The sequence below is a fragment of the Carcharodon carcharias genome (assembly GCF_017639515.1).
Source record: "Carcharodon carcharias isolate sCarCar2 chromosome 27 unlocalized genomic scaffold, sCarCar2.pri SUPER_27_unloc_11, whole genome shotgun sequence".
NCBI classification, from domain to species: Eukaryota; Metazoa; Chordata; class Chondrichthyes; order Lamniformes; family Lamnidae; genus Carcharodon; species Carcharodon carcharias.
Window position 1 is genome coordinate 291,560 of NW_024470626.1, and position 11,290 is coordinate 302,849.

At 65.1% G+C, this 11,290-nt stretch overlaps 1 protein-coding gene across 1 annotated transcript in view; it reads left to right on the forward strand.

Annotated features, from left to right (window-relative positions):
• Window positions 1–2,689: 2,689 nt before the first annotated feature.
• The window catches only part of haus4 (HAUS augmin-like complex, subunit 4), a 35,306-nt gene continuing 26,705 nt past the window's right edge, over window positions 2,690–11,290 (forward strand). Inside the window, exons 1-2 of the mRNA XM_041180961.1 lie at window positions 2,690–2,983; window positions 9,924–10,063. Of these exons, the coding sequence (XP_041036895.1) occupies window positions 2,872–2,983; window positions 9,924–10,063 (252 nt within the window). The 5' untranslated portion in view covers window positions 2,690–2,871. The remainder of the gene's footprint in view (window positions 2,984–9,923; window positions 10,064–11,290) is intronic.

The following is an 11,290-nucleotide window of genomic DNA, read 5'->3' on the forward strand; positions in this document are numbered from 1 at the left end:
ACAGCTGGAGAAAAGCATCCCGATTCTTATATTTTGTTCCCCTTTGCAATAAACACCGACACTCCAGTTGCCTTCCGAATCACTCGCTGCATCTGCATACTAACCTTCTGTGATTCATGCACTAGGACACCCAGATCCCTCTGTACCTCAGAGCTCTGCAATCTCTCACCATTTAGATAATACACTTCATACTAACCTTCTGTGATTCATGCACTAGGACACCCAGATCCCTCTGCGTCTCAGAGCTCTGCAATCTCTCACCATTTAGATAATACACTTCATACTAACCTTCTGTGATTCATGCACTAGGACACCCAGATCCCTCTGCGTCTCAGAGCTCTGCAATCTCTCACCATTTAGATAACACACTTCATACTAACCTTCTGTGATTCATGCACTAGGACACCCAGATCCCTCTGCGTCTCAGAGTTCTGCAATCTCTCACCATTTAGATAACACACTTCATACTAACCTTCTGTGATTCATGCACTAGGACACCCAGATCCCTCTGTACCTCAGAGCTCTGCAATCTCTCACCATTTAGATAATACAATTCATACTAACCTTCTGTGATTCATGCACTAGGACACCCAGATCCCTCTGCGTCTCAGAGCTCTGCAGTTTCTCTCTCCGTTTAAATAATATTCCTGCTTTTCCAATCTTCCAGTCCAAGTGGACAATTTCCCCTGTGCCCACGTTATACTCCACCTGCCAAATTTTAGGCCCACTTGACCTCTCTATGAGATTCCCGCCCCCTCAGTCTACTCTCCATCATCAGTAAAGTCATGGAAGGGGTCATCGACAGTGCTAGCAAGCGGCACTTGCTTAGCAATAACCTGCTCACTGACGCCCAGTTTGGGTTCTGCCAGGGCCACTCAGCTCCTGACCTCATTACCGCCTTGGTTCAAACACGGACAAAAGAGCTGAACTCCTGAGGTGAGGGGAGAGTGACTGCCCTTGACATCGAGGCAGCATTTGACCGAGTGTGGCATCAAGGAGCCCCAACAAAACTGAGGTCAATGGGAATCAGGGGGAAAACTCTCCGCTGGTTGGAGTCATACCCAGCACAAAGGAAGATGGTTGTGATTGTTGGTGGTCAGTCATCTCAGCTCCAGGACATCACTGCAGGAGTTCCTCAGGGTAGTGTCCTCGGCCCAACCATCTTCAGCTGCTTCATCAATGACCTTCCTTCCATCATAAGGTCAGAAGTGGGGATGTTCGCTGATGGTTGCACAACGTTCAGCATCATTCACAACTCCTCAGATACTGAAGCAGTCCATGTCCAAATGCAGCAAGACCTGGACAATATCCAGGCTCGGGGCTGACAAGTGGCAAATAACATTCACCCCCACACACAAGTGTCAGGCAATGACCATCTCCAACAAGAAAGAATCCAACCATCACCCCCTTGATGTTCAATGGCATTACCATCACTGAATCCCCCACTATCAACATCCTGGGGGTTACCATTGACCAGAAACTGAACTGGGGACCAGCTATATAAATACTGTGGCTACAAGAGCAGGTCAGAGGCTGGGAATCCTGCGGAGAGTAACTCACCTCCTGACTCCCCAAAGCCTGTCCACCATCTACAAGGCACAAGTCAGGAGTGGGATGGAATACCCTTCATCCAAGTCATCGCTGTAGATTGTAAGTAGTTGAGGGCCCAGCACTGATCCCTGTCTCACTCCGCTGGTTACATCCCACCAACCCTGACATGACCCATTTGTGCCTACTCGCTGCTTCCTGTTAGCCAGCCAATCCGCTGGCCAGGCTGATACGTTACCCTCACCCACACCATGAGCGTGGTAACCTTTGACCTGGCGCCTTATCGCACGCCGTTTGGAAACCCGAGTACAGCACATCTAAAGGTTTCCCCCCTTTACCCATCCTGCCCGCCACTTCCTCAAGGAACTGCAATAAATGAGTCAAACACGGTTTCCCTTTCACGACACCATGGAGACTGTGCCCGGTTGCCTAGCGATTTTCTAAGCGCCCCGCTATACCCTCCTGCCTGGCAGTGAATGACAGGCTTTAGGTGGACTGAGCTGTAGTTTCCCACTCCTTCCTTGAACGGAGGAGTCACATTCCCGTTACCGGACAAATGGCGTGAGCTAGTAGAGACCCGATGGGCCGAATGACCTCTTTCTGTTTGGTCAGCCATTCCGCGATTCCAGGAGTCCACAAGGTGGCAGCAGTGAAACCCCCGTCCCCAACCCCCACTAGACCCATTCCAGTCAGAGCAGTCCTCCCAAGGAGTCCTCCCAGCTCCATGGTCCGGCCCATAATGCAGTGCGCAAACTCTAGTCCTCCCAGCTCACTAGCCCAGCCCATAATGCAGCGAGCTCCCTCTAGTCCTCCCAGTGAGTCCTCCCAACTCCAGCACCTGGCCCACAATGCAGCGGGCTCCCTCTAGTCCTCCCAGGTAGTCCTCCCATTCTACTAGACCGGCCCATAATGCAGAGGGTCGCCTCATGTCCCCCCAGGGAGTCCTCCCACCTCCAACATCTGGCCCACAATGCAGCGGGTTCCCGCTAGCCCTCCCAGGGAGTCCTCCCATTCTACTAGACCGGCCCATAATGCAGAGGGTCGCCACTAGTCCTCCCAGGGAGTCCGCCCATCTTCAGGACCTGGCCCACAATGCAGCGGGCTCCCTCTAGTCATCCCAGGGAGTCCTCCCACCTCCAGCGCCCGGCCCATAATGCAGCGGGCTCGCCCTAGTCCTCCCAGTTTCCTAGCCCGGCCCATAATGCAGCGGGCTGCCACCGGTCCTCCCAGGGAGTCCTCCGAGGAGCGCGGGCCTTCCCGACGAGCTGTGCGCGCGGATTGAAAGCGGCCGGTTTGTTTTGTCTTGGCCGAGTCCCCGGGAGGATGGAGTCCGCGGCACCGACACCCCGAGGATCGCAGCCCGAGGCCGAGCCCGAGGCCGGAGGCGGCGTCGGCGGCGTCGGCGGCCCCGCCATCGAACAGCTGAGCCGGGCGGGTAGGGAGATCCGGGGGCGGGGCTGGAGGGGCGGGGGCCGGGCTGTGGGAGAACAGGTGGGGCTGGTGGGCGGGGCGGGGGGAGCGGGGGCGGGGCTGGAGGGGAGGGGGCGGGGCTGGGGGGGCGGGGGCGGGGCTGGAAGAGACAGGGGCCGGGCTGTGGGAGAACAGGTGGGGCTGGTGGGCGGGGCGGGGGGAGCGGGGGCGGGGCTGGAGGGGAGGGGGCGGGGCTGGGGGGGGCGGGGGCGGGGCTGGAAGAGACAGGGGCCGGGCTGTGGGAGAACAGGTGGGGCTGGTGGGCGGGGCTGGAGGGGAGGGGGCGGGGCTGGGGGGGGCGGGCCTGGAGGGGCGGGGGCGGGGCTGGAAGAGACAGAGGCCGGGCTGTGGGAGAACAGGTGGGGCCGGTGGGCGGGGCGGGGGGGGCGGGGCTGGAGGGGAGGGGGCGGGGCTGGGGGGGGCGGGGCTGGAAGAGACAGGGGCCGGGCTGTGGGAGAACAGGTGGGGCTGGTGGGCGGGGCGGGGAGAGCGGGGGTGGGGCTGCAGGAGTGGGTGGGGCTGGAGGAGCAGGGGTGGGGCTGGAGGAGAGTGGGTGGGGCTGGAGGAGCAGGGGTGGGGCTGGAGGAGCAGGGGCGGGGCTGGAGGAGAGTGGGTGGGGCTGGAGGAGAGTGGGTGGGGCTGGAGGAGAGTGGGTGGGGCTGCAGGAGAGTGGGTGGGGCTGCAGGAGAGTGGGTGGGGTTGGAGGAGAGTGGGTGGGGCTGGAGGAGCAGGGGCGGGGCTGGAGGAGCAGGGGCGGGGCTGCGGGAGAGTGGGTGGGGTTGGAGGAGCAGGGGCGGGGCTGTGGCAGAGTGGGTGGTGTTGGAGGAGCAGGGGTGGGGCTGTGGGAGAACAGGTGGGGCTGGTGGGCGGGGCTGGAGGGGAGAGGGCGGGGCTGGAGGGGAGGGGCCGGGCTGGGGGGGGCGGGCCTGGAGGGGCGGGGGCGGGGCTGGAAGAGACAGGGGCCGGGCTGTGGGAGAACAGGTGGGGCTGGTGGGCGGGGCTGGAGGGGAGGGGGCGGGGCGGGGCTGGGGGGGGCGGGCCTGGAGGGGCGGGGGCGGGGCTGGAAGAGACAGAGGCCGGGCTGTGGGAGAACAGGTGGGTCTGGTGGGCGGGGCGGGGAGAGCTGGGGCGGGGCTGCAGGAGTGGGTGGTGCTGGAGGAGCAGGGGCGGGGCTGCAGGAGAGTGGGTGGGGCTGGAGGAGAGTGGGCGGGGCTGGAGGAGAGTGGGCGGGGCTGGAGGAGAGTGGGTGGGGCTGTGGGAGAGTGGGTGGGGCTGGAGGAGCAGGGGTGGGGCTGCAGGAGAGTGGGTGGGGCTGGAGGAGCAGGGGTGGGGCTGCAGGAGAGTGGGTGGGGCTGGAGGAGCAGGGGCGGGGCTGGAGGAGAGTGGGTGGGGCTGGAGGAGAGTGGGTGGGGCTGGAGGAGAGTGGGTGGGGCTGGAGGAGAGTGGGTGGGGCTGCAGGAGAGTGGGTGGGGCTGCGAGAGAGTGGGTGGGGCTGGAGGAGCAGGGGTGGGGCTGCAGGAGAGTGGGTGGGGCTGGAGGAGCAGGGGTGGGGCTGCAGGAGAGTGGGTGGGGCTGGAGGAGCGGGGGCAGAGTTACAGGAGAGTGGGTGGAGCTGGAGGAGCAGGGGTGGGGCTGCAGGAGAGTGGGTGGGGCTGCAGGAGAGTGGGTGGGGTTGGAGGAGAGTGGGTGGGGCTGGAGGAGCAGGGGCGGGGCTGGAGGAGCAGGGGCAGGGCTGCGGGAGAGTGGGTGGGGTTGGAGGAGCAGGGGCGGGGCTGTGGCAGAGTTGGTGGGGTTGGAGGAGCAGGGTGGGGTTGGAGAGCAGGGTGGGCTGTGGAGAGTGGGTGGTGTTGGAGGAGCAGGGGCGGGGCTGCGGGAGAGTGGGTGGGGTTGGAGGTGCAGGGGGTGGGGCTGGAGGTGCAGGGGCGAGGCTGGAGGACCATTGGCTGGCCTGGAGGAGCGGGGGCGGGGTTACAGGAGAGTGGGTGGTGTTGGAGGAGCAGGGGCGGGGCTGTGGCAGAGTGGGTGGGGTTGGAGGAGCAGGGGTGGGGCTGGAGGAGAAGGGGTGGGGCTGTGGGAGAGTGGGTGGGGTTGGAGGAGCAGGGGTGGGGCTGTGGCAGAGTGGGTGGGGTTGGAGGAGCAGGGGTGGGGCTGTGGGAGAGTGGGTGGGGTTGGCGGAGCAGGGGTGGGGCTGCGGGAGAGTGGGCGGGGCTGGAGGTGCAGGGGGTGGGGCTGGAGGTGCAGGGGCGAGGCTGGAGGAGCATTGGCTGGCCTGGAGGAGCGGGGGCGGGGTTACAGGAGAGTGGGTGGTGTTGGAGGAGCAGGGGCGGGGCTGTGGCAGAGTGGGTGGGGCTGTGGGAGAGTGGGTGGGGCTGGAGGAGCAGGGGCGGGGCTGGAGGAGCAGGGGCGGGGCTGCGGGAGAGTGGGTGGGGTTGGAGGAGCAGGGGCGGGGCTGTGGCAGAGTTGGTGGGGTTGGAGGAGCAGGGGTGGGGTTGGAGGAGCAGGGGTGGGGCTGTGGGAGAGTGGGTGGGGTTGGAGGAGCAGGGGCGGGGCTGCGGGAGAGTGGGCGGGGCTGGAGGTGCAGGGGCGAGGCTGGAGGAGCATTGGCTGGCCTGGAGGAGCGGGGGTGGGGTTACAGGAGAGTGGGTGGTGTTGGAGGAGCAGGGGCGGGGCTGTGGCAGAGTGGGTGGGGTTGGAGGAGCAGGGGTGGGGCTGGAGGAGAAGGGGTGGGGCTGTGGGAGAGTGGGTGGGGTTGGAGGAGCAGGGGCGGGGCTGTGGCAGAGTGGGTGGGGTTGGAGGAGCAGGGGTGGGGCTGTGGGAGAGTGGGTGGGGTTGGAGGAGCAGGGGCGGGGCTGCGGGAGAGTGGGCGGGGCTGGAGGTGCAGGGGGTGGGGCTGGAGGTGCAGGGGCAAGGCTGGAGGAGCATTGGCTGGCCTGGAGGAGCGGGGGCGGGGTTACAGGAGAGTGGGTGGTGGTGGAGGAGCAGGGGCGGGGCTGTGGCAGAGTGGGTGGGGTTGGAGGAGCAGGGGTGGGGTTGGAGGAGCAGGGGTGGGGCTGTGGGAGAGTGGGTGGGGTTGGAGGAGCAGGGGTGGGGCTGGAGGAGCAGGGGTGGGGCTGGAGGAGAAGGGGTGGGGCTGTGGGAGAGTGGGTGGGGCTGGAGGAGCAGGGGCGGGGCTGGAGGAGCAGGGGCGGGGCTGCGGGAGAGTGGGTGGGGTTGGAGGAGCAGGGGCGGGGCTGTGGCAGAGTTGGTGGGGTTGGAGGAGCAGGGGTGGGGTTGGAGGAGCAGGGGCGGGGCTGCGGGAGAGTGGGTGGGGCTGGAGGTGCAGGGGGTGGGGCTGGAGGTGCAGGGGCGAGGCTGGAGGAGCATTGGCTGGCCTGGAGGAGCGGGGGTGGGGTTACAGGAGAGTGGGTGGTGTTGGAGGAGCAGGGGCGGGGCTGTGGCAGAGTGGGTGGGGTTGGAGGAGCAGGGGTGGGGCTGGAGGAGAAGGGGTGGGGCTGTGGGAGAGTGGGTGGGGTTGGAGGAGCAGGGGCGGGGCTGTGGCAGAGTGGGTGGGGTTGGAGGAGCAGGGGTGGGGCTGTGGGAGAGTGGGTGGGGTTGGAGGAGCAGGGGTGGGGTTGGAGGAGCAGGGGTGGGGCTGTGGGAGAGTGGGTGGGGTTGGAGGAGCAGGGGCGGGGCTGCGGGAGAGTGGGCGGGGCTGGAGGTGCAGGGGGTGGGGCTGGAGGTGCAGGGGCAAGGCTGGAGGAGCATTGGCTGGCCTGGAGGAGCGGGGGTGGGGTTACAGGTGAGTGGGTGGTGTTGGAGGAGCAGGGGCGGGGCTGTGGCAGAGTGGGTGGGGTTGGAGGAGCAGGGGTGGGGCTGGAGGAGAAGGGGTGGGGCTGTGGGAGAGTGGGTGGGGTTGGAGGAGCAGGGGCGGGGCTGTGGCAGAGTGGGTGGGGTTGGAGGAGCAGGGGTGGGGCTGTGGGAGAGTGGGTGGGGTTGGAGGAGCAGGGGCGGGGCTGCGGGAGAGTGGGCGGGGCTGGAGGTGCAGGGGGTGGGGCTGGAGGTGCAGGGGCAAGGCTGGAGGAGCATTGGCTGGCCTGGAGGAGCGGGGGCGGGGTTACAGGAGAGTGGGTGGTGGTGGAGGAGCAGGGGCGGGGCTGTGGCAGAGTGGGTGGGGCTGGAGGAGCAGGGGTGGTTTGGAGGAGAAGGGGTGGGGCTGTGGGAGAGTGGGTGGGGCTGGAGGAGCAGGGGCGGGGCTGGAGGAGCAGGGGCGGGGCTGCGGGAGAGTGGGTGGGGTTGGAGGAGCAGGGGCGGGGCTGTGGCAGAGTTGGTGGGGTTGGAGGAGCAGGGGTGGGGCTGTGGGAGAGTGGGTGGGGTTGGAGGAGCAGGGGCGGGGCTGGAGGTGCAGGGGGTGGGGCTGGAGGAGAAGGGGTGGGGCTGTGGGAGAGTGGGTGGGGTTGGAGGAGCAGGGGTGGGGCTGTGGCAGAGTGGGTGGGGTTGGAGGAGCAGGGGTGGGGCTGTGGGAGAGTGGGTGGGGTTGGAGGAGCAGGGGCAGGGCTGCGGGAGAGTGGGTGGGGCTGGAGGTGCAGGGGGTGGGGCTGGAGGTGCAGGGGCGAGGCTGGAGGAGCATTGGCTGGCCTGGAGGAGCGGGGGCGAGGTTACAGGAGAGTGGGTCGTGTTGGAGGAGCAGGGGCGGGGCTGTGGCAGAGTGGGTGGGGCTGGAGGAGCAGGGGTGGGGCTGGAGGAGAAGGGGTGGGGCTGTGGGAGAGTGGGTGGGGCTGGAGGAGCAGGGGCGGGGCTGCGGGAGAGTGGGTGGGGTTGGAGGAGCAGGGGCGGGGCTGTGGCAGAGTTGGTGGGGTTGGAGGAGCAGGGGTGGGGTTGGAGGAGCAGGGGTGGGGCTGTGGGAGAGTGGGTGGGGTTGGAGGAGCAGGGGCGGGGCTGCGGGAGAGTGGGCGGGGCTGGAGGTGCAGGGGTGGGGCTGGAGGTGCAGGGGCGAGGCTGGAGGAGCATTGGCTGGCCTGGAGGAGCGGGGGTGGGGTTACAGGAGAGTGGGTGGTGTTGGAGGAGCAGGGGCGGGGCTGTGGCAGAGTGGGTGGGGTTGGAGGAGCAGGGGTGGGGCTGGAGGAGAAGGGGTGGGGCTGTGGGAGAGTGGGTGGGGTTGGAGGAGCAGGGGCGGGGCTGTGGCAGAGTGGGTGGGGTTGGAGGAGCAGGGGTGGGGCTGTGGGAGAGTGGGTGGGGTTGGCGGAGCAGGGGTGGGGTTGGAGGAGCAGGGGTGGGGCTGTGGGAGAGTGGGTGGGGTTGGAGGAGCAGGGGCGGGGCTGCGGGAGAGTTGGCGGGGCTGGAGGTGCAGGGGGTGGGGCTGGAGGTGCAGGGGCGAGGCTGGAGGAGCATTGGCTGGCCTGGAGGAGCGGGGGTGGGGTTACAGGAGAGTGGGTGGTGTTGGAGGAGCAGGGGCGGGGCTGTGGCAGAGTGGGTGGGGTTGGAGGAGCAGGGGTGGGGCTGGAGGAGAAGGGGTGGGGCTGTGGGAGAGTGGGTGGGGTTGGAGGAGCAGGGGCGGGGCTGTGGCAGAGTGGGTGGGGTTGGAGGAGCAGGGGTGGGGCTGTGGGAGAGTGGGTGGGGTTGGAGGAGCAGGGGCGGGGCTGCGGGAGAGTGGGCGGGGCTGGAGGTGCAGGGGCAAGGCTGGAGGAGCATTGGCTGGCCTGGAGGAGCGGGGGCGGGGTTACAGGAGAGTGGGTGGTGGTGGAGGAGCAGGGGCGGGGCTGTGGCAGAGTGGGTGGGGTTGGAGGAGCAGGGGTGGGGCTGGAGGAGAAGGGGTGGGGCTGTGGGAGAGTGGGTGGGGTTGGAGGAGCAGGGGCGGGGCTGTGGCAGAGTGGGTGGGGTTGGAGGAGCAGGGGTGGGGCTGGAGGAGAAGGGGTGGAGCTGTGGGAGAGTGGGTGGGGTTGGAGGAGCAGGGGCGGGACTGTGGGAGAGTGGGTGGGGTTGGAGGAGCAGGGGCGGGGCTGGAGGAGCAGGGGTGGGGCTGTGGGAGAGTGGGTGGGGTTGGAGGAGCAGGGGTGGGGTTGGAGGAGCAGGGGTGGGGCTGGAGGAGAAGGGGTGGGGCTGTGGGAGAGTGGGTGGGGTTGGAGGAGCAGGGGCGGGGCTGTGGCAGAGTGGGTGGGGTTGGAGGAGCAGGGGTGGGGCTGGAGGAGAAGGGGTGGAGTTGTGGGAGAGTGGGTGGGGTTGGAGGAGCAGGGGCGGGACTGTGGGAGAGTGGGTGGGGTTGGAGGAGCAGGGGCGGGGCTGGAGGAGCAGGGGTGGGGCTGTGGGAGAGTGGGTGCCCTGGCGCTGGAGATTGGGGGCTGGGCGGAGGCAGGGCTGCAGAAGGAAAAGACCGTTACCAAGGGCAACCATGACCGACTATTGCTCTATGACCCTAGCTCACCCGACTGCGCCAATTGCTCTCTGACTGACCCCAGCAACCAACCCTGCCAATTGCTCTCTGACTGACCCCAGCACATGACCTCGCCAATTGCTCTCTGACTGACCCCAGCACATGACCCCGCCAGTTGCTCTCTGACTGACCCCAGCAACCAACCCTCCCAGTTGCTCTCTCGCTGACCCCAGCACCCGACTCTGCCAGTTGCTCTCTCGCTGATCCCAGCACCCGATCCCGCCAATTGCTCTCTGATTGACCACAGCACCCAACCCCACCAATTGCTCTCTGACTTACTCCAGTACCCGATCCTCTTTAACTGACCCCCCAACGTTGGCGGCCCCCAATTGTTTTCTGGCTGAGCCGAGACCTCTCCCAATGGCGCCAATTGCTCTCTGACTGACCCCAGCATCGGACGGTGCCAGTAGCTCTATGTCTGACCTGGCGATCTGATAATTGACCTCTGACTGACCTCGGTAGGGAGTCTCGGCTCTAACTTCCTTGCGTTTGCCTCCAGTGAATTACCGCCTGCCGGACCTGAACTTGGGCTCCAGGGAGCTGGCGCTGAATCCCAAATTCACCAAGATGCTGCTGCTCTTGACCGAGCACTTGGACAGGACAGGCCTGAGCCTCACGGTCAAGAGGGACCTGGAGAAGGTAACGCGTCACTTGTCCCTGAATGTGTGGCATTGAAGCCCCGTACAAAGTCGGCTTTGGACCGGGCTGTGTTTTCCTGTATTTATCACAGGCTGACCCGACCCCACTGCAATTAGCTTCCTGTTTACCCTTTGCCTCTTAGCTGTTCACCCCCCCCCCCCCATGATGCCCTCAGGTCACATGGGCATTTCTTCGAACCGACCGTTTACTAACATCTGGGGGCTTGTGCCAAAATTGGGAGCGCTGGTCTCACAGACTGGTCAAGCAACAGCCTCGCGGAATCATACCCTTTATAACCAGTGTCCCAGGCATCACCATCACCCCCCCGCCCCCCCCCCCCCCCCCCCCCCCCGGGTATTTCCTGTCCCACCGTGCAGGACAGACCCAGCAGAGGTGGCGGTACCAGTGGCATACAGTCGGGAGGGAGTCACCCTGGGAGTCCTCAACGTCGGCTCCGGACCCCATGGGGTCTCACGGCGCCAGGTCAAACGTGGGCAAGAGGGGAAGGGCATACTTGACCTCATCTTCACCAACCTGCCCTGCCACAGTCCTGGAGACAGTTGGAGGCTTACAGCCGCCTTTTAATCTCACCTTGTCCCCGTTCTGCAACCCCCAAAAACTACTGACATGATACCTACCGGCCCCATTGAATGTTAATTCCCATCCTATCGACAACCTCTGAACTAAACGTCTCCGACAGTGAGACCCCTTTCACAGCACCGTCTTTGTGAGTAATGGAAACGTGTTGCTTGCTAGCTGCTAGATAGGCATCAGTTTTCACCCCCCTACCGCTCCCCCCCCCCCCCCCGACCCCCCCACTTCTTGAACCCCCTCCCTTACCTTAAATCTATGCCCCCCTGGTTATTGATCCCTCCACCAAGGGGGAAACGTCCCTTCCTGTCTACCCTATCTACGCCCCTCATCAATTTGTACACCTCAATCCTGTCCCCACCCCCCGCCCCCCCCCCACCGCAATCTCCTCTGCTCCAGGGGGAAATAACCCCAGTCTATCCAATCTCTCCTCATAGCTAAAACTCTCCAGCCCAGGCAACATCCTGGTGAATCTCCTCTGCTCTCTCTCCAGTGCAATCACATCCTTCCTGTAACGCGGATTCCAGAACTGCACGCGATACTCTAGCTGTGGCCTAACTAGCGTTTTATACAGTTCCGGCATAACCTCCCTGCTCTTATGTTCCACGCCTCGGCTAATAAAGGCAAGTATCCCAT